Below are 23519 nucleotides of genomic sequence, written 5' to 3' on the forward strand. Positions count from 1 at the left end.
ATTAATATATATAGTGCTGTTAAATATATATATTTAATAGCACTCTATCAATTTTTTTTACAATAGTTATTTTATGATACACAGTTCAATAAAGTGTGTATGACTGAGGACAAGAGGATACACAGACAGTCCAGCGACTTTTAAAGCTGATGTTTGAAATGTTTTAAAACAAAAGAAAGCAGTTTGTTAAACTCTGCAAAACAAGAGTCAAGTACTCAGACAATACTACAAATATATCGTGGTTTCCACAGTATCACAATATACCGTATCAATGCCCCTTTATTGTGATACGTATCGTATCACTAGATTCTTGTCAATACACAGCCCTTTAATACATGTTTATTTTTTCCTTCCTTAAAAAAATACTTAATTTGAAATAGGAATCCATATCTTTATTTAATTTTTGATTTATAGAGTTAAAGATGAAATATACAAATTCCATATTGAGACCTTGACAACTGTGTTGTCATCTGCTTTCTGTGATGCCACCTAAAGTAAAAGTGTCTCTGAAAGAGCAAGAACAAGCTTGAAACCAATAAATAGTGTTAAAATATGACAAAAGGGCGGCGAGGGCTTGTGAAGTCGTGGAATTCTGATGAAGTAGCAACTCCTCCGAGCGGTTCTTGATGTTCTGCTGGCGTACGCTCCAATCGCCGGTGACGGATGCTGCAGAATACCAGTCAGTGATTAAGGAGGTGGGAATATAATTTTAGATAAATGACAGTGATGTATGTGTGAATAGATGCAATAGAGATGGATTGAAGGCGGCCTGAATTAATAGGACTGTGTCGTGCTTATGTTTCCCCCACGAGTCCAGAAGGCTAATGGTTTAACAAATATCTCTACAGTCGATGGTAGAAGGGAAGGCTTGCTCTTCTGTACTGTTACGAGTCAAGGTTATACGGCTACCTTAAAGTCCAATCTTACCAAACGACCTCTATTAAGTAATGTAAGTAAGTTGTACAATGTTGACCTTCAGAGCCATGTACTAATCTTTTGACCACCCCTTCAGAGGTATCGCGAAGTTAATGACCTCATAAGGACTATAGTGTCCTAAAATTCACTAGATACACAAATATATTTGGTATCCACCAAGTGGGTACATACAGGTCCCAACCATTGCTGGTAGATCTTTACGATCATGGAAGCACAAACGCCAACTTACCCTTTCAAATTAGGCGATGGAAATTATGGAACTGCGAATCCCTGTAAACGCCCTTGTAAGTTGAATTAGACTGTTGCCATGGATACCGTCATACGGCTCAGTGGCGGAAAGGAGAGTGGTCTGAGAATTGAATCATTGCTTTTTGAGGTTGTTCTCCGGGTGCCATAGTCCAGGGGCCTCACTTCAGTTGGTTAGTTTCTCATTCCAGGTTCATTCAGACACTAATATTGACAGATACCTTGACCTCCAGCATAATGATTCTCACATAAAACTGGTTGAATTCTCTCCACAAAGCAGGGAGCCAGTGGCTTTTGTCTAAAGTTATCTTTGGTAAAAGTTGTTTTTCAACTGAATGGTCAATGGTCCGTGAGGTAGTTGCGATAGCTGACGTGGTCTTAAGTGTCATTAATTATACATTAGCTTTGGAAGAAAGATCTAAACCTGAAGGCAAGTCGGTTTTGTTTCTTAATCAGTAATGTTTTAAATATTCACAGCATTTGAACCAACAATTTCCCCACGCTATGTTTTAATAAAGCAGTCTTAATAGATTTGACAGTTGAAATTATGGAAGCCATGAAGGTTAGTCGCAAAACAAGGCCAGTGTGTCTGATGCTACCAGCTTTAACGGCCACATTAGTCACCAATGATATGGAGGCCATCAAAACAGCGAGGATTAACTCAAGCCATCTACATCTGGACCCCAAATCTGCTGATGGGGATGGTGGCGGGGGCCGGGGGTTGGGGTAGTTATAGATCGGCCGGGATGCTACGATTGCTCCGGCCGTAACAAAGCTGAATTGACGCCGTGAAATATAGTCCCACTGTGCCCACGGACGGCGACGCACTCCACAGATGCCCTTGAGACGGACACCAGGACGTCGAACAAGGGTTTGTGCGGAGAGACGATGTACATTATCAGGTTTCTGTAGCTCAATCAAAAGCAGTGACGTATTTAAATGCATGGAAGGAGAATAATTAAAATGTCCGCTCGAGAAGTTATGGCCGCCCACTTAGTCATTCCAATCTCTATTACCCGTGTTTATTGCTCGCTATTTCAAAAATAAAGTAGATTGCAGCCCTTTAAAATCATTTTTTCTATGATACATAAGATCTTTTGATACCTATTTTTCTCATTTATTTAGATATTCTAATGTTGCTTGAGAACAGGGGTCTCAAACTTACAGACCACAGGCAATTCAAGGCCCATTAAATGTCAGATTTCTGGTGAATAAAGATTATCACACCATATGTTGCCCTTTGTATAGCTTTAATTTTATATAGTTAAGAAAGAAAAGATTACAAAAAAATCACCCTGAAAACTACAGAAGAATTAACAAAACAGTTAAAGGGTATTTCATTTAAATGTGTCTTAAATAGATCTTAAACCTCTATTGTACTCATCTGTCTGTTTGTACAAAACTTTCTTTAAATTGAAATATTTACATTAGAAAATGTGCTTTAGCCCCGCCCACTTGTTTTTTCTGAAAAATGTGTTTACCGTAGCCACACCCACTCTGCTGTGATTGGTCAAGCATCAAGCTTCCTCAAGGCACGTCATCAATCCTGGTTGTCTCCACCTCCAAGGGATTTTATAAACAAGGCGTGATTAAAGCTGACTAAAGGAGTTATGAAGACATTATTCCAACTTCGCTCTCGTAACTTCTTGTTCGCCGAGATTTCAGACGGGTGAGAACTTCATAAAGTAATAACTTTAACACATTATTATGATGAGCGACTTGCTGCATTTTGGAGAGGACGAATTTAACAGTGGAAACTGAGAAAGTTGGGTTTTCACATCAGTCGCTCTTCAACAACAAAATATAAATCTAATTTACAGATATACGGTAAAAACAACTGAAAGACCACCCTGTCTGTCTCAAGTTTGTTACTCCTGGTATAGAGATTAAGTTTGGCAGTTTATTAATAGTCTAACAAGTGGTAGATTCTATTTGGAACCCTTATGAAGTAAGTGAGAGTAATGTGAGGTAGTAACTGATGCGAAGACTGTTATTGTTCATTTGCATTTTTCATTTGCATCTACACAATGAAAAGTTTATTGCAAACAGGTTGTGTTGTGCACGTATGCCCTCCCAGTCCGCTTGAGTTTCTCAGGCAGCTCTACTTCTTCACAGTTTAAAATGCTTGAGAAGACAGTGATGGCACAGGGGGGGGGGGGGCATGTGGAATCGGTAGCAACAAAAGCTCCAATGACACCTTTAATTTTATTTATTTTTTGTTTTATTTCAACACACTCGCACACACAACAGGATAATGAGCGTCACTCCTCCAGCCAGCTGTAATCACACTCTGCTTTGTTTAAACAACGAGTCCCTTGGAGGTGGAAACTTCCAAGGATTGATGACGCATGGTGACAAACATTGATTACTAGACCAATCACAGCAGAGTGGGTGGAGCTTAAGCACATTTTCTTGCGTTAATATTTTATATATTAAAAAAGGGAGTTTTGTACAAACATTCACATACTGATGAGAACAATAGAGCAGTGTTTTCAATCTTTTTCGAGCCAAGGAACACTTTCTTCATTGCAAAATTCACAGCTTAAAAATGAATACGTACAATACAATTTACTACCGGTTTCCATCTAGTCATATGAAAGAGTATTATATGATTGCACTCCCAGTCACTACAATAGTACAGGCACTCGGTAATGGCATATTATTTGCCGATAATTCATGTTTTTAGATCAATTACGGTGAAATTGGATATTTTTCCGCGGCAAAGTGGCTGAAAAACATTGCAATAGAGGTCCAAGAACAATTTAAGAGACACTTAAATCAACCCATTAGTTGAACTTTCAGTTTAACCTCGTTCATTAACTAGCTACCAATAGAAAAACAAAATGGTGTAAATACAATTCCGCTTTTTTTTCTATAAAAATCAAGTACATCATATTTACGTTTTTACAGTCTTGACTGTTGCTATGATAGGTTTCAACCCTTTATACTAGGGGTCTCAAATCACTTAATAATCCAAGTCGAGTGCCAAAAATTTGGGACATTCTATAACTGGCACACTTTAACAGAAAGTATAAATGGAATACAGAACGAGTCTCCTTTAATTGAGAGAATCTTTTCAAGGACAGTGTCGGCACAAATCATCTCTTTGGTTCACTTTTTATTCCACGTACATAACAACAAGTGACAGGTATCGTTGAAGCAACAGTTTTAAGGATTTAATGCTCAAAAATACGGCCTCATTTAGCCGACATGTGTTTCTCTTTTTGCCCAAAAAATGTATGTTTAAATACCTTGTTTGTTTTCAGCTTGCACTCTAGGATTCTCTGCATGAACTTGTCCCAAATATCATGACAATCTCATTGTGAACACAACCTTTGGCTTATCACATTTGGCCGGCAGCTCATTCCCTGCAGGGCTATTCCAGCATTTACCCAGAGCAAGTGGTATAATAAGTCTTAACCTTTTAGTGCTTGTCAGTTTTCTTTCCTACGTCGCGCTCCCAAAACGCAAATGCATCATCTCCGGCCATCGACTTCAGCCGTGATCGTTTTAATACTGGAGACCAGACAGGGTGGGAGTGATGGATGTCCTCTGGTGTTAAACATCTGTACAGCATTGTGTATGCACAGTGTGTCAAACGCTACTCTATCCGCCCGAGAAAGTCTTCCCATATCCTTGCGCTCCTCTCTGAGGACCCATCCTATTAGCATTTATCTAAGGACTGCTTTGTTAAGTCATCATTTATCATTTGAAATATGAGTGGAGCCGGATTCAGCCGACTCGGATCCGTGAGAGATCTCCCATCTTCAAATAAAAGCCGGCATATGCCTCTCACTTGCAAGTTCATATGCAAATACTATGCTGATTGTTCCGGATAGTCTGCTCCGGAAACTCGAGGACGTGAAAGTGTGAAGAAGTACTGCTGAAAAATCTGCACCAATTTTCAGTATTTGTATCAATGTCTGCTGTGTTGCTGTTAATGCACGGCAGCCGAGATGAAAGGATGATGGATGACAACAGATCAATGATGGATGAGGAACGAGAGGGGAATCAACTAAAGGGCTGACAGCTGAAGCTGGATAAGAACAACACACATTTTCAAGCTGTTTGTTTTTGGCCTCAGGAGTTTCAAGGACAAAATGTTTCTATGTTCTTGAGAGAAAGAAAACTAGGATGAAGAAACAACATGTTCTGTTCATTGTGTTGTTTATTTAGATGTTAACTGCTCAGAAAACAGATGACAATTTTTATTGATGATCCTGACTCCGCCGACAGATATTGACATGTGAGTTTTAAACGACCAAAATACTTCAAAAGTTTATCTTATCGGGCTTGTAATTATATATTTGTCTTTGTAGTAGCTGTTTTGAGTAAGAAAGTGAGTGTGAAAGTCATTTTATTTTTGCTTGATGACTCGGCAGCCTCAAAAGCTTAAAGTAGTGTTCAATTATGTATCTATTGTCATTATCTATTTATATTCTGCAGTCAAATAAAATTAAAGAGAAAACAGGCCACCTGTTTGGAAATGTAGTCATAAAAGAGTTCAACAGAATTGCCCTCAAATACCCTCAGTCTATCCCAAGAATTCTTAAGAAATGCCCGGAGGAGAATCTGTTTGAAAACTTCAGGCTTACACTGCTTAAAAATGAACACCTCAGTAGCAAGGAAAGGAAAGCCTGAATTGGGTTTAGATAGTTTGAGACACTGCAACTAAAAAAGCTCACCTGGACTGAAAGAAAAGCTTGGCTATGAAGTTGAGACTATAGCGTTCGCTTTCAACTGCCGTAAGCATGAGTTGCCTTGCATTAAGCCGCAAATGGAAGCAGAGGAAAGACATCCAGACAACTATAAAATAAGTCCTAATCCAGCTATAAGAAGGGCCTCAACACAGATGGGTACTAATCCTTTAACCAGCTACCACAGCCATTCTTGGGAGCAGAGCCAAGGCCAGTGGATAAAAGCCCAACAGCAAGTATAAAAGAAAAAAGTAGATGGAAAGAAATACAATACCATTGTTGAACTGCACCAGAACTTCAAACGTATTTAAAATTAGAGACTGACGGATATTCTTCAGTTCAATCTTTCAGCTGGTTGTCTTTAACCAGATACCCTCGTTTCTTTATCTGACAACGGACTGGTACGTATCCAAAAGCTAGCTTCCAAAACCAATTCTTTACTGTTATTCAAGCAAGAAGAGCACTGCGTCTGGCCGGAGAGTGAGTCATAAGAACAGATGTCGACCATTAGTAAGAGGTGAGAAGAGAGCTATAGTAGATCAGGAAGAGCCCCGTGACAAAGTGGATGACATATGTAAGTCACTGAAATAACCCATTAACAGTAATAGCTATAGCGTCACCATTAACTGATGGCCCCGTGGTCATGATGACCAGCCATACAAAGACACCAACAGAACTTCCTCAGTTATAGGGGAAAGCCTCAAACATGGGCGGGATCAAGACCATAACCCACCATTTGTGTGCAAACATGCTTGAATACAAGTTATTTGAAGTGCTTAGCAGTGCGTGTTAGCAGTTTGCCCAAATATCTGGAGGCTATATGTATCATAATTATAAAATCCTGAAATTTTTATTTGGCATCAGGCTTTGAGTTTGACACATGCCCTGGGAGGAAACGATAGCTATGGTCAGGAGTTGCTGGTCTACAAATATGGATTTGTGCCCAGATTTAACAGTTCAATGCCCTAGTGAGGAAGTTCTGAAGCCACAACAGTGTGCAGACTCGGTCTCACTGGTAGACCATTTAAGGGTCAAAATAAATGAATCGTTACAACCATTTAGAGCGGTGTTCAAAATGGCCCTCGTAAAAGAAATGGAATCACTAAAACATGTTCTAAATTGGCGTGTAAAAATCACATCTGGGTGTTTTTCGGCTGCAGCAGCATTAACAAACCCTCTTCTAGGACACCAGAGCACCATTTAAAATAAATAAATATAACGAGGCCCTCGAAATGATTTACATCTCGCCGACGTGCTCGCTGCACGGCTTGAATAAGCGAATATCTAAAAAGGGACTGTTGTTCATTACATGTGGGATGTTTAATCAAATTATTACAAGCGATTATAAATAAAACATGGCAGTCTGTTGTGGCCTACTTGAGGGTAGAGCGCGCCTCCAAAGGACGTTTGTGTACGTAGGAGGAAAAGCAGGACCCCACTCCGCTTCCCGCTGATTACTCCTCCTTTGAACATGGCGTCTCCCGCTGTTTCTTAATGCCGTTTTCACTAATTCCTGCTTCCTCCCACTGAATAAAGATACCGCTTCTTTAGTTCATTACGCTGTTTACATGATAGCCCTATTCGGATTTTATTAAACAGCTTTTAGTATCATTCGGAATCAATGTTTGAAACTCACCAACTTGTGGAGACGAGAGGGAGTTTCACAGCGAGGACACTGGTTGAAGAAGGTTGCAGGTTCGAGTACAGCTCGAGGCAACTGTGGAGGTTGTGTGTGTTTTTTTTCCCTGTAGTTGCGTGGGTTTTCGCCACGCGGCACTCAAACATTCGGAAAAGCGTGACTCTAAGTCAGATTTGGGAAAATGTGGCCCCGGGGCTACATGCGGGTGAATTTATCCGGTGAAAGCTGTAAAAATTTATTGTGATTCGATTGTTGGTCATTTTCACTCGGGGCATTTAATCAGTGTTAGAGATAATTGAAATAATTTAAATTATTATTCAACGCCATTTAAATAATGACCCCTAATTACCATCTTTTAATTAAGACTATTTCATTAAAATCATATTATTTGATGGAATAAACAGAGGAAAATAAAAGACTGTTTCCCACTTATCTGTACCGTTGTTATACTTTCGTCAATGCGGGATATGTGGGTTCATTCTCCAGTCCGACACTATACGACGAGTAAGATTTAAAGGGTTCTAAACATCAAACTGTCTTTACTCAGTTTTAACAACTGCTCCACTATTTCATTGCTGTTTTTTTCTGGTCCTCTGCAGGCTCCCCGTACAGAGATAAGATCACAATCGCCATTCTGCAGCTGCAGGAGGAGGGAAAGCTCCACATGATGAAGGAGAAGTGGTGGAGAGGGAACGGCTGTCCTGAGGAGGAGAGCAAGGAGGCCAGCGCTCTGGGGGTACAGAACATCGGGGGCATCTTCATTGTGCTGGCGGCAGGATTGGTACTGTCTGTGTTTGTGGCCGTCGGCGAGGTTCTGTACAAGTCCAAGCAGAACGCCCAGCTGGAGAAGGTACTCGTTGTCTTTATGAGAACATCAAGTTTTCTTGTATTAGTTTAAACTGTATTTGAGACTAATAAATGATGGTAAAGACGATAGGACAATAACACAGAAATGCCACTTCAAGTTTTTCCATAATGCTACCTGTTCTGACAATGACCGCAATTCCCAGATTGCTTAAGAAGCTTAAGAAGTCTTAAGTGTCAACGTCAGGATGGCAAATGCTTGGACACGCTTCTCAATGCATGCTTTTTCTTTGTTTTAATTTACTTTCTACATAACAAAAAAAGGGTGAATAAATGAAAATGTGTCTGATATTCTAGTTTCTTCAAAGTGCCACCTTTATTCTCTGCTAACTGCTATTCAAACTTTTAACATTTTTTTGATAACCTTCAAAATATAGTCACCTTAAATGTTTTTTTCTTCACAGGTTTTTCTTCTCAGGGTTACTTATCGGATTTTTTGTTTGTTTTGTTTGCCTTATTAATGGGGTTGGGAACATTAGTTGTGTTGCCATCATTATTTGAAGAAATTAAGATCAGTCCCAAAAGTTGCTAAAAACTTGAAGGAGCCTTGAGTGTTTCCAAACATTTGGCTTCTACTGTACACCCTGCACTTTTCCAAATAATAAAGTATAATCCATAAAGACAAAAAATGTTTAATTGAATAACAGGATTGAATGATTGTTTTGGCTGCCATTGATTGATTCCGTTTCAGCACCACAGCGGTGGACAGCTCCCACTAGGTGCTTTTGTCTTGGCATCTTCATCTTAATCTTGAGATTCTCCTAAGAATGCAGTTTAGAATGCATCTGGGTAAAACCTGTATCTTAGATCCCCTTCTTAAAAGCCTTCTCACGTCCTAAAGAACGATCGAATCTGGGAAACACGGCCATTAACGGTGTAAATGATTTCGAAAAGCAACACAGATTTCTGTTCCTAATTTACTTTTCCCTGAAGAAAGGTTACACAGTTTGAATGGTGGATTGAGTTTTAAATCTGACAAAAAAAACCTTCAGGTCAGATTGTTTGAGGATAGGTCTTTAGGCCACGGAAGAATAATGAAAATGCATTGGCGGGAAAGAGAGTGAAATCATAATACAAGGATTAGACCTGATCTAGACCCGAGGTCTCGAACCCAACTGGCCAGAAGGCCACCAGAGATTCAGGTCTTTCAGCTGTTTCTTCATTCACTTATTTAATCCAAATTGGATTTATATTTCGTTGTTTAATGTTTTGTGGTTTTCTTTGTAGTTTGACTTGTGAATTTTGACCATTTTTGTCGGATTTTGTTGGACCGCAAAAGGCCCTGCAAGGCCTCTTGTATCAGTTCAGTACGTCAAAGTTCTCATGACCTCCTTACTCTGAATGTTATGTTTTGTGTTTTTTTTAAACGTTTTTTTTACACCTTTGACAATGGGCTAAAGCTGCATCCTAAGAAGTATACTAACATTAAATCACAGTCTGTGATGAATCCCCAAGAGAACCACCTGCCCCTTTTATGTCTCTTACTAACAATGGAAGGTAGAATTGAGATAAAAGTTGTTCTATTTTTGTTCATAGGTCCAACAGAAGGTTTCTAACCTGTGCAATTAATCATTTAAGATAATTGCTTCGCTCTTTTTGATGGGGTGTTGAATAATTTACTGCTACAGAATTAGCACTCTGTGCTGGCTTGTTACTTTGCAGTCGCAATTACTTTTATTTTGTCACAGGCAGCACACGTTTCCTGTGACACCGCAGTCATTATTTATCTGTTGCTGCAGGACTGGGTCACAATATTCAGATAACTCTAAATGTCACAATATCTCGCCGGCTGAGGTGATTGCAATTTACTCGCCGGAGCTGACAATCTTATCCGAGGCGATGTTACTCATTTCATTTTCCTCTCTGTCCGTCGCCTGCCTTATTATTTGCCATTTCATTCATACGGAACCCAAACGTTTGTTGAAATCCGAACGGAAAACAAAAAACATGTCCCTCACTGACACCCACAAAAAAAATGCAGAAATATTAGTATGAGTTTCTGCTCGGCAGCCTCCCTCCTACGCCCTCCGAGGATCAGAAATCTGATTTAATGAAAAAAATGAAAAAATTTAGGGCTTCATCTTGTTGACGTTCGGGCTTATTGGCATTTTACAGGATTTCACAGCAAATATAAGGCAGCAGTGTAGCAGCCTCATTATAGAAGTTACATCAGGCTTAAGGAGATGATTGAAGGAGCCATAATGTATTTTTAGATTCTTCAGGGTGTTATTCTTTATCTGTATCATCCATGCGTGTGCCTGAAAGGGCAAAAGCTGAATGTTTCTCCGAGGATTGGGCTTTTGGCAGCTGGTGAAACGACCCCGTGAAATAAGGCAGCATCAGCTCTTACTGACTTGGCCATTGTTTAATCGAAATGTTCTCAGTAACTTTTGTTTGTTGCCGCTGAGGCGTGTGGTCCATGAGAAAGTTAAGAGGAAGCGTTTGTCTTGATAAACCTTCGAGTGTTTTTCAGATGGAGAGAATATATTTTAAGACTCTGGACTGGCTGGAAAAACACGGCTGCTGGTTTGATTACTCGGGTCTTGAGAGATGTTTTCTGAGCAATATTTCTCACTTTCCATTCCATTGTGAAGATTTAATCGTTTCTTTTTGCATAATGGACCATTTGAGATTCGCTAACTTCCTTCAGGAGGTCAACCTTTTAGTCATGATTGTGTTAGTGTTGAATAGATGTGGCTTGTTTAATTCAAATCTCCTCAAAGGTTTATTCAGCTGAGAAAAATCAAACACCATCTTTAAACATAGCACTAGAGATTGTTGAATTTGCAAATCTGCAAAAGCCCACGGTAGGATCGGCCAAAACAGGTGTGGCACCGATCGACGAGAAGATGTGTTCACTAAGAGGGAGTGAGACAAAAAGAAATTACATTTTCACTTATATGTCATTACGGTCATCACTTTCCTAATCAGGGCATATTCACCTGGACGAATATCAAATGTTACACAAGGCTTCTCAGTACATTACAATCTTTCATATACATTTAATAAAAAGCCAGTATTAGGCGTGTGTACGTTACTGTATACGATATTCAACAGCACTGTATAGTAGTGATGGTCTGATGAAGCTTCATGAAGCAGTGTCATTATTTTCAGAGTCCAATAGATGGCGGTCTCTGCACTATTTCCCTTTGTTTTGAACAACTGTTTTAATGAAACATCACATCATTTTTAAACTGATGGCGCCACCTACTGACCTCTAAACAACATGACACTGTTTCCTGAAGCTTCATCAGCACATCACTACTGTCTAGGTTTTTTTTTTCAATAATTAAGTTCTCCACAGCAAGATCCCGATGATGACTGAGGACAAGAGGATACAGTAGACACCATCCACTTAAAAAAGACGTCATTTGGTCGATTTTGTCTTTCAGATCTATGAATGAATTAACCAAAAGATAGTGAAACAATCACAAGATGTCATTAAAATTCAGACTCTCCTATAATCGTTCTGAATATGATGAAAGTGTATTAAATTATAATGTTGTGTGCGCTGAATATATCGTATCGAATCATAACGTCAGTGGAATATATATTGTACTGTCAGCTGAATTTATTTTTTCTTATCAAATCATGAGCAGATTATATCTTGTCAAAAAATTTCATGACACTGATATATTCTATCGTGAGATAAGTGTATTGTTAGTCATATCCTGTATACATATAGATAATTCTCAGGCTGTGGATGATCTCATGGATCGATCAAAATACCAAACCAGTAATCTTCAGTTGTTGATGCGTTTTAACACTTATCGATATGATTCAGTAACACAAAGCTGAAGGAGGATGTGGTTTTCACCGGGTTTCTAACAATTTATTTACGTCTGCGCCGCCTTCCTAAATAATGTTACATGGACACAGAGCTGATTCTATGGTTTTGCTCCTGGAAAATTGTGGCAGAGAGTGTTTTTACAATTAGATACTCCTTCCCTTTCGATTTTGTTGGTGGAATCCTTGGATTCTGATGGATCTGTTTTGTTGTCTTCATGGTCGGTGAACAGCAGACGAGCCCTTCACCTATAGTGTGATCCTCAAGGGTTTAGATTACACAAGCGGAGAGACGGCTTTCTATCTTGTCTTCTCTTGGGATCTCTGCAGACAAAACATCATAACAAACCTAATGGATTACATCAGTTCAATGAAACAGTAACGGATGGGTATCATTTAGGTTTAAACTGATACTGGTGCCAAACTTTTAACCATATCCAAAATAATATAATAATAATATCTTTGAACATGTTTTTTACAGGATTGTCTGTTTACTTTGAGGTTAATTTTGTGCCAGGCGACTTCTCGTGACCATGTTTTAATAATAATAATAATAATTATTGTTATATAGCAGGTCTCAGATAAAGAGACATCAGTCATTTATAAAGGCACAATAATAAAACAAGATACATTACATTTACATAATAAAATAACGTTATAATATTGAGGTAAAACACAGTAAAATAAGAAAGTAAAAACCCATTGTTTGTATTTTAAATGACAAGGTTCCAATACTTGCTTTTCAATCTAATTACCACAGTTTTTGTCATAACCGGTGCCATTACGGTACTATTAACACCCGTCCTTACTCCAACTGGCATTTTATTTCTAGCCCGTGGGACATAAATAAAGGCCAAAGAAGAAGATGAAAAATGTGAAATTAAGAAATTAGTCACGTGGGTGCCATGGTTGGTCACGGTGGTTTTGACATTTTTGGGGAGAACTGCAACCCAAATCCAATAATGTCAGACTCGCCTCGGGCTGGATCTGAACTCGCGACCCTCTCTCAGAGCCGCTACGTTTAAAAATTGCATCTGATAAACATATATTTTAAATGCTCTGCTCACTTCTACTTATGGATAAGGATATATTCCGAAAAAATATTTATCATTTTAAAGATATGAATCCTGACAAAGAAGTCCCAGTACTACATCAAATGTGGCCCCAAAGGAAAATTAATAGCCCGCCATTGATTTAAGAAGACACATGCTCGCCACCTACTGTTTATTATACGCCATAATTTATGTTGCTTTGTGTCGTTGTCACTTCGGTGTTTAATAATAATGGCATATTCCTGAACTGCGTGTTTGGAACACATCAATCATAACTTTCCCCTTCTTTCCCTGCTACAGCGATCGTTCTGCAGCGCCATGATGGACGAGCTGCGAGTGTCCCTGAAGTGCCAACGCCGTCTCAAACAGAAGCCGCAGCCGCCCGCTATCGTTAAGACAGAGGAGGTCATTAACATGCACACGTTCAACGACAGGAGACTCCCGGGGAAGGAAACCATGGCATAAACTCTAAACACCACCCTGACAAAAAGAAGACGAGAAAAAAAAAAAATAAAGAAAAATAATAATAACACCCCTAAGTATAAACCACACAGGGGGATAGAAACGGGTGAAAAATCACGCCACCTTTCAGTTTCAGGCTGAGGTTGGGTCGCTAACACAGGATTCCTATTGAACCCACTTGCTTACGTAGACGGATGTTTCCTGTGGAAATATAGATGCCTGAGCAGTGTCACCTCACTGTGACTTCACTTCTAAAGGAAAGACTGGACTAGTGGACGACACTTGTTAGTTTGAAGCGGACGCGGGACAGAGTGTGGATTAAATGGACTTCACAAAAATGTACACACATCCTTTGAAGAAAAAAAGGGAAAATATTGTGACAGTAACACCCAATGTAGTTTTTCTGTTGATGTCAAAAACCCCTTTGTCTTACCTCCACGTGTGTGACCCCATTTGTCTCCCCCCCCGTCCCCCCAGTGGCTTCAGTCTGGACAGCAAGTTGACTTTAGACTGATGTATAAAAATGACGTTTGATTTCCAAAACTGAGAATCATCTTGTTGACTTTTTCCTTTTCTTTTTCTTTTTTTTCCTGTGACGCCTTTTCTTGTGCCAAAGTTCTGCTGTTGTGGAGAACTTTCGAAAACCTTTGCCCCCCAAGATTAAGTTCATCACCTTCTCACCGTCTCGGATCTTCACTGTGTCCTTCTCATTCCGTTTCTGTTACAGGATTTCTACAAAAATGTTTGTTTTTGTACAAGAACAAGAAATTTTGTAGTATTTGTATCATGGTAGCCCCTTCTGTGGACAAAATATGTAGCAGATACTTACTCAGCCCTCCAACTTTGACAACTGGAAGAAAGAGGGCGTCAAACTCTGCTGTGTAGGGTTCATCTTTCATCGTTCAGTCTATTAGTCTTGTCAGGCCATCATCCAATAGTATCTGGAGACAAATGTTGGATCCAAGATTAGTGGGCTCATTAATGTATTAAAGAATTATTTACTGCGGTTGAATTTCAATAAATAAGAGTTTACCAAAGCCTGTTGCATCACTTAAGATAAACTCGCCTCTGAAAGTTCATTTTAATGTTGAGAAAAAAAAAAGAAGAAATCTGTTTTCTGTTTTACTAAGAGACTCTTCATGGAAATAATCACATATTTGTCTGAATTAAAGAGGAATTTCTATGGCAAAAAAAAAATGTCTCTGTTATCAATTGACATCATGATGGGTATTTCATTTCCTGGAAATTAAAAAATGTATATATATTTGTAACGTTAATCAAACAAATAATATAGATTTATTTGAAAATAGAATTTTGAATATATAACAATGTATTGAACAAGGGGATAGGTAAGAATCTGGCGATATGATACTATGACGATACGAAACAACAATACACTATATTGTGATACATTTGCAATATATATTATAATGCTGTACATTACAAGAATATATTTGTAGTATTGTCTGAGTACTTGACTGTGGCGTTGCAGAATTTATAGACTACATTTTCTTACTTTCTTGTCACTCTCGATAAAGTTGAAACTGCTTTCATTTGTTTTGAAACCGAAATATGTCCAAACATCAGCTTTAAAAGCATTATGGAGTCCACTGTATCCTCTCGTCCTCAGTCATCACCAAGATCTCGCGAAATTGTGATGAAACATCGAGAAGCTTAATTGCAACAGAAAAATTAACAATCGCATTGAATATTTAAATTTCATAGTAAATAAAATAATCCAAGCATGACTAAGAAAATGTTTAAAGAAAAAAGAAAAATGCTTCAGAGACAAACTTCACACTAATTGAATTAGTTTTGAAACCAGAAAAAATGTATTTGCAACACAAAAAAAAATTTTTTAATTGTAAATAAAAATCGAATTACTTTATTAAAAATATTCAAAAACTGTAAATCATTAAATGAAACAAAAACTAAACTAAACTATGGTAAATGAATGTATACAAATTATATATATATATACATATACACAGTACATATGTACTGTATAAATCGATACAGTGTCGTATATTATAACAGTATTGTGAAAATAATTATGATATATTGCCATATCAATATTTTCTAAAAACCTTAGTAATGAAATACTATGAAATATTTAAATAAAAATATCTTTATAATACTGTATTTTATGAAAATAATCATTTTGTTATCAAGGGAACACATGGCTGTCCTCAAAGATGTAGACTTGCAAGTATATGTACAAAGAGCTGATACAACTGCGAATGCCTCTTCTTCAGGTGCTCAAGTAAGATCACCTTCTAATTCTAAATTTGATTTACAGTTCTAAAAATAATAATAATATTCTATTTAGAAAGACTATGTTGTTGTTTTTTGCTTTGTATCATTAGATTAAATACAACTTTGGGATTTAATATCCTTCTGAATTGTCTGCTCAAAACCTTTAAAAGACGTATTATTTTGTTGCTCATAAATCATTGGTGCTACTTCTTATAACTACACCGAGCTCACTCCATCCACATAACAAGAGGGAAGACCATCATGTTCCTTTTTTTTTATTGCTGTGCAGGCTTGTTGTCCAAGGTCAATGTGGAATTTCATCTCTGAAAGAAACCTGTGAGTAACGCTCTCTTTATTTCTTTGCTCTCTGTGACTCCCAAAGTCGTTTTTCTGTCTGCCCTCTGAAAGTTAGCTGTTGCTAACCGTGTTTGCTACGAGTTAGCTATCAGCTAGCGTACAGTTATTCCTCTAGAATAGATAATTGTGTTTCAACAAATTAAAATATACAACAAAACATGTCCTTGTTTGAATTGGTGTTGAGTAGAAGTTTTAGATCGAACATAAATATAGAATTTAAAGGATATGATACGAGTTAGCTAGCAGCTAGCATACTGCTACATCAGCGTTTCCAAGAGATGAATGTGTTATAAAAACTACAATAAATAAAAAAAAATGTCCCTGTTTAAATTAAATTAAGTAGTTTTAGATCAAGCATAAATTTAAAATTTGAAGGATATGATACACGTAAGCTAGCAGCTAGCATACCGCTAGATCAGTAATTCCGATCAGAGATTACTGTGTTAAAAAAACGGAATGTACAAAAAGACCATTTCTTTAAAATGGTGTTTAGTAGCAGTTTAAGATTGAACATTTATTTAAAATTTTAGTGCAATGGTGGTTAGTATGCATCAGGATAGTGTACGTACTAACTAGTACGCAAATTCTCAACAGATAGTATGTCTCAAATCAAACACTGCCGATACGCACAAACCAGAAAGGATGCGACAGCTTCTTCTTCTACTACTATTTAACCATGATTGCAACCAGCTGTAGGAACACTATCGCCACCTGCTGGCAGCACGTTTTGCAAGTTTGGATCAAGAAATACGTGAAATGAAATATTCAATATTGAGATATTTACGCCTGTATCAGCACCGAAGACGTGTCATCCTCCTACTGATGGCTGAAAATGTACCTGTAAGTATATACATATATATATATGACTTAACTTACGTTTACAACGTCGCTAAGATGGCGGCCGCTTAGGGTAGAAAGTGTCCATCGAACCATACTCAGTTTTGTGGGCATTTTAGTATGTCAATTTAGTGTGAATGGCGCACTACATTTCGCATACTAAGAATTGAGACGCACTTATGCACTAAAAATACTAAGTTTAAGTATGTGATTTGAGACACAGCTATGGATTTGTTATAAAAAACTAAAATATACCAAGAAAATGTCCTGGTTAAATTGGTGTTGAGTAGAAGTTTAAGAATGAACAAATATTTCCGATTTGAAGGTAATGATACGAGTCAGCTAGCAGCTAGCATACCACTACACCAGTAATTCCAAAATATTTATGTGTTATAAAAACTCTAATATCCAAATTCAATTTCCTTCTTTACATTTACGTGGAGTAGAAGTTTAAGATTTAACATATATTTTTAGTTTTAAGGATATGGTACGGGTAAACTATCAACTAGCATACCGCTACACCAGTAATTCCAAAAGTTTTATTTATTATAAAAATTCTAATATACAAATAACATGTCCTTCTTTACATTTATGTGGAGTATAAGTTTAAGATTTAACATATATTTTCAGTTTTAAGGATATGGTACGGGTAAACTATCAGCTAACATACTGCTACACCAGAATTTCCAAGAGATTGTGTTATAAAAATAAAATATACAAAAAAAGTTCTGGTTAAATTGGTGTTGAGTAGAAGTTTAAGACTGAACAAATATTTGCGATTTAAAGGGTATGATACGAGTAAGCTAGCAGCTAGCATATTGCTACAACAGTTATTTCAAGTGGTTAATGTGTTATAAAAACTAAAATATACCAAGAAAATATCCTTGTTTGAATTGGTGTTGAGTAGAAGTTTAAAGCTGAACATATATTTCCGATTTGAAGGTAATGATACGAGTTAGCTAGCAGCTAGCATACCGCTACACCAGTAATTCCAAAAGATTTATGTATTATAAAAATTCTAATATACAAATAACATGTCCTTCTTTACATTTATGTGGAGTATAAGTTTAAGATTTAACATATATTTTCAGTTTTAAGGATATGGTACGGGTAAACTATCAGCTAACATACTGCTACACCAGAAATTCCAAGAGATTGTGTTATAAAAATAAAATATACATAAAAAGTCTTGGTTAAATTGGTGTTGAGTAGAAGTTTAAGACTGAACAAATATTTGCGATTTAAAGGGTATGATACGAGTTAGCTAGCAGCTAGCATATTACTACATCAGTTATTTCAAGTGGTTAATGTGTTATAAACTAAAATATACCAAGAAAATATCCTTGTTTGAATTGGTGTTGAGTAGAAGTTTAAAGCTGAACATATATTTCCGATTTGAAGGTAATGATACGAGTTAGCTAGCAGCTAGCATACTGCTACACCAGTAATTCCAAAAGATTTATGTGTTATTAAAACTCTAATATCCAAATGATATGTCCTTCTTTACATTTATGAGGAGAAATTTAAGATTTAACATATATTTTCAGTTTTAAGGATATGGTACGGGTAAACTATCAACTAGCATACACCAGACATTCCAAGAGATTGTGTTATAAAAATAAAATATACAAAAAAAATCCTGGTTTTAAATGGTATGGTGTAGTTTAAGATTGATTATACATTTCCAATTTCAATGATATTAAACCATTTGAGCTTCTGTTTGTCATACAATGCTGTTACACTGAATAGCTAAATAAATGGATCAATTCCCTTTTCTTTCATGATGCCTTTTTTAAAGTGTAAAAGGTGGTGATTCATTCATCCTGTGGCTAGATGTAGCTCGGAGTGAGTCACGCTAGAGCTGCTTTTATCGGCGGCAGTTGTTCTCTGAATGAAGCAAATCAAGATGTCCGAGCTCAGACAAAAGGAACCAGAGCTTTGAGTCATCTGTCGCACTTTTTCATTCTAATTTCATGCTCTTTCGATCGGTTTTCTACGGAAAACGTATCGTCTCGACAAGACAAGACGCACCATCTGATTATGTCATCCCGTTACAATCATCAGCGAGATTATGGCGACAGTAATTAAGATGATATAAAGTGATAATGCTGAGATAATAGTTGCCTCTAAACCACCACCTGTCATCAGTATCAGCCACGGCTCGACATGTCTGTTAATTTTCCTGAAATGACAGGCATGCTCACTACATTGCTTTATTTCTTTTAATCTAGTAAGTAATCAGCCTCCCAAGTACAGGCAATCAATCATCCCAGCGACTGAAAGGACCAAAACATACTCACTCAAGGATGCTTCCCCTCCTCCCGGCCCCCCCGATGGGATCCTCTCCCCGCAGAGAAATCCCACACTGGCTTGATCAACTGCATTATGAGTTAAATCAGAAATGAAAGAGGGAAATGATCCATTTAATCTTTCACATGTTAGCGTACCAGCGTCGCTTGTCATTCAAAGTAAGATTTAGCACATGCAGAGCTCAAAAGGACTCAGCTGTGAATAGAAGGTTTTTTTATGAATGTTGATAAAATCGTCACAATTTTTTTTAATTTGTAATTTTTATTTTCGTGTTCGGAAGATGACAAATCTAGGATTGTTTTTTTGGGTTTTACTTCCAGTGTTGCAGGACACAGTCATGAAGGTTATTTGATCATCTGCATTATCAACTTAACTTTAGAGTGTATTTCCATTTAACTTTCAGGGAAGAGTGGATATGGATGATTACTGGAAATGGATGGAAACATTTTAGTCCCCGCTGCAGCTCATATTCTCTTTTCAGAGCTATAAAAACACAGAGAACAACCACATCTTTTTTTTATTGGTAAATAACATTGATATAGCCTTGGCAACTGGTTAAACCACAATCACTGCTCATTTCAAGGAAAATGTTTTTATAATATTGTCTTTTATAACAGTAATCCTTTTGTTTTCGAGAGAAAAAGTCAAGGAACACAAACTTTAATAGCTTCTATTGTTGTCAATTCAAGCCAATAATAATTCGCTAAATGTTCAAAACAACGTTAAAATAAAAGTGCTGTCGTATTAAAATGATTGCTCAATATTAACACCCCCTAAAATAATATCTTCGTTTACTGCTACCTAGATTTCATCAACCTGTTAAAAAATATAATCCGTAACATGTTATGTTGATCATAAATTGAATAAGGAATAATTATAATTTTTATCTGATTTCATCTCAAGGCCTTAATTTGATTTTCTCCCTTTTTTTTCTTCAACACTAATGGCAATAATGAAGGTATTTAATGAGGTTAATTTAATTCTGCTAAAGATTTATTCATCCAGATAAGAGATGTTGTGATGATTTTGCATTTGTGAGGAAGAATTGGTCGGGAAAGTGTCATTTCTGCTTGTTTACCTTCCTGGTTGTCCTTCCTTTGAGAAGGCAGAAACCTCGAACAGAACCAGACTCGATGTTGACGGCCTCCTGCTGTGAACGGCTAGGAGGGTGGGAGGTGGGGAGGTAGACAGATGGATGGAGAAAAGAGGAGAGTAAAGAGAAGGGCAGCGTTGAGGGAAGGTCTTGGAGAGAAAACTGAGTTAGTTGACATCGATAAGTACTACTAGCACTTAGTACTAACTACTTTCCAGATTAAACTTGAATCTAATGTACAAAACTGACGCTTGCCCTGTCAATAAAACATGGCCATATGAAATAACCGTATTTTTTGCATAAATTAAAGAATTAATTTACAAAATATTGTAGCTTATTAATAAACATTTATTGAAATAATATAATATACAGCAGTGTAAGAAAATATGGATACGCTTAATTAGTAGAATGTATGGTTTTAAGATAGAGAGTTGATATTCAACAGCCCTTATTGATTTAAAAAAATAACATTTTGCAATGCAATATGTTTAAATGTAATGTGTTAAATATTAAATAATCTTATTTATTTATTTATTTTACAATTATAGTGCAAATATTCACGCCGTTTCACGTCCTCCTCAGCTAACGGAACAATTAAATCTCGCAAGATCTCTGCGATGACTGGGGACGAGAGGATACAGTGGACTCCAACTGCTTTCAAAGCTGATTTTTGAACATATTTTGATATTATTTACGACAAATGAAAGCAGTTCTGCAGACTTCGTCAAGAGTTACTGTATGGTGTCCGTAAATTCTGCAACACCAGAACCAAGTACTTGGAAAAATTAAAATATTAAATATAATTTGAATTAAATCGTTGCTCGCGTATCCTAAAACGTACCTCCAGATTCTTGCCAATACATACCCGTAATAATCATTTTTATTTTCAATCAGATATAACCTGTCTAAAGAATTTGGTATCCAGATAAGAACTGTTATGATGATTACATATTTGTCAGGAAGTGAGTCAAGAATTTGTAGTTTGTGTTTTATTGAAGGGAAGGTAAAAGTACAAACACCCACACGTCAGCTCCTCCTTGAATCCATCTCATTGTTTATTGTTATTCCGTTCAAACATGCAGCCAGACACCTCCAGTTTGTCTGACAAGGATTTTATGTTGACTAATGGTTTAAAACTATTCCGGCAGCCCCGGGTTCGGCCTCCACAACACAAATGGCCGCCCTGTCTGCCCTTCAGATTGACATGGAAGGTCAGAGCGTGCGTCAGTGCGTGTAGCAGAGACCGTTTAGCCTGTCACACTTGTTTCCATCATATTAAGTCGTCTTCCTGACTCTCCTGAGAGGCTGTTGTAGACGTATCCTTGGATAATCTCACGTTCATTTGGCAATTAAAGGCGGAGATTTGCAGCGAGGAGAGAAAATTGCTCTCTGAATGTGACTGGGGTTCTTCGAACCGATAAGAGTGGGACCCACACCTGCCTGTAAAGTAAGAGTAACTCTCTTGTTCGCCTCTCATTTCCCGGACTTTTACATAATTTAAGATCAGACATTAGGTAGCAGATAAATCACCTTCCTCTTCTGACACAGCTTTTAGCTCATTTGAAAAAACTTCCCGAGATAGAAACACCCGGGGTTCCAACCTACTTTTTCCGAGATGGAGTGAGAAGGTTGGTGTCTGTAGAACAACAGGAGGAATGGTGGGGGTTCTGGAGATTAATGAGGTAAGAAGGTTCCCGGTTATAGTGGTATTCATCATTAATGAAGAGCTTTAAATTGAGTGTTGCAAGGCGAGCCATGGAGTAATCACATTAGCCGGTGGAGGATTTGAAGCATCTTGTGGTCCTGGTCAGAGAGAAGACTGAGAAATGTCAAAAGTGAAAACTATAAACATCTACATATATATCAGAAAATAACTTTTTTTAAAAAAGAAGTGATAGTGTCAGCGTTTGCAATTATTCTCAAGTGTAATCGAGGGTTTTAACTGTCGTGTAACTGGTTACATGCAGTTACATAAAATGACCATTAGAGGGTCCTGTCTTTATTTAAACAACTTCTTAATAAGGCTTTCCATTCTTTATGGGAGAAAATAATATTTATTCTTGTCGAGCCACTTCAAATATAGCCAACATAACGGATAAATCATATAACTTCATAGTAACAAAACGCCACTATATTTATTTTTAATTTTTTTACCGTTTTAAATCCTGTTTAATTATAAAACATAAGAATCAAATTGTCAAATTGTGTAGTGTCATGTTGTTTAGAGGTCAATAGGTGGCGCCATCTGTTGAAAAATAATGTGATGTTTCATTCGAACATTTGTTCAAAACAAAGAAAAATGGTGCAGAGACCGCCATCTAGTGGACTCTGAAATAATGACACTGCTTCATGAAGCTTCATCACTAGTTGTCAGTAACAATAAGGGGGGTCACACTTTATTTGTTGTGTAAACGGATACAAATAATTATGATCTTCGATATTGCCTTCTATCTATCGCAGTTGTGCTATATGACCGTCTCAATTCAAAACCTTCTGAAAAAAACCGTCTAGTGGGCTCTGAGAATCATAACTGCTCCATTAAGCATCAATTCTTGTTTAACATATCTTTGATATAAAGCTTGTGGAGAGGTGTCAACGGTAACACCTATTTTCTCTTCCCTACTGTTGCATTTTTGTGCAACTTCCAGGAGATAGTGGTTTGTATACTTTTTTTTCCAGAAGGGTTTGAAGTGAGACAGTACCCTCTACGGGTCATATAGCACAACTGCCATAGAAAAAAGGCAAAATGGAAGATCATAACTAGTTGTAACCGGTTAAACGACGGTTAGAAGATTTGGTTACATGTGTAGAAAAAAAATGTAAAAGTGGACCCCCTTAATTGTTACTGACAACTAGTGATGAAGCTTTTATCAAGCATTGCTATTATTTTCAGAGTCCACTAGATGACAGTCTCTGCCCTTTTTTTCCCTGTTCTAATGAAACTTCACATCATTTTTAAACTGATGGCGCCACCTACTGATCTC

General features: G+C 37.3%; 1 protein-coding gene across 2 annotated transcripts in view; it reads left to right on the forward strand.

Annotated features, from left to right (window-relative positions):
• Positions 1 to 13713, forward strand: part of LOC148067376 (glutamate receptor ionotropic, kainate 2) — a 118319-nt gene extending 104606 nt beyond the window's left edge. For both annotated transcript variants that reach the window (XM_087805411.1, XM_087805412.1), the window contains exons 15-16: positions 8118 to 8368; positions 13521 to 13713. In XM_087805411.1, the coding sequence (XP_087661537.1) occupies positions 8118 to 8368; positions 13521 to 13685 (416 nt within the window). In that variant the 3' untranslated portion in view covers positions 13686 to 13713. The remainder of the gene's footprint in view (positions 1 to 8117; positions 8369 to 13520) is intronic.
• The last annotated feature ends 9806 nt before the right edge of the window (positions 13714 to 23519 follow it).

Source organism: Callionymus lyra, chromosome 13, assembly GCF_982586985.1.
Source record: "Callionymus lyra chromosome 13, fCalLyr1.hap1.1, whole genome shotgun sequence".
In the NCBI taxonomy this organism is placed as follows: Eukaryota; Metazoa; Chordata; class Actinopteri; order Syngnathiformes; family Callionymidae; genus Callionymus; species Callionymus lyra.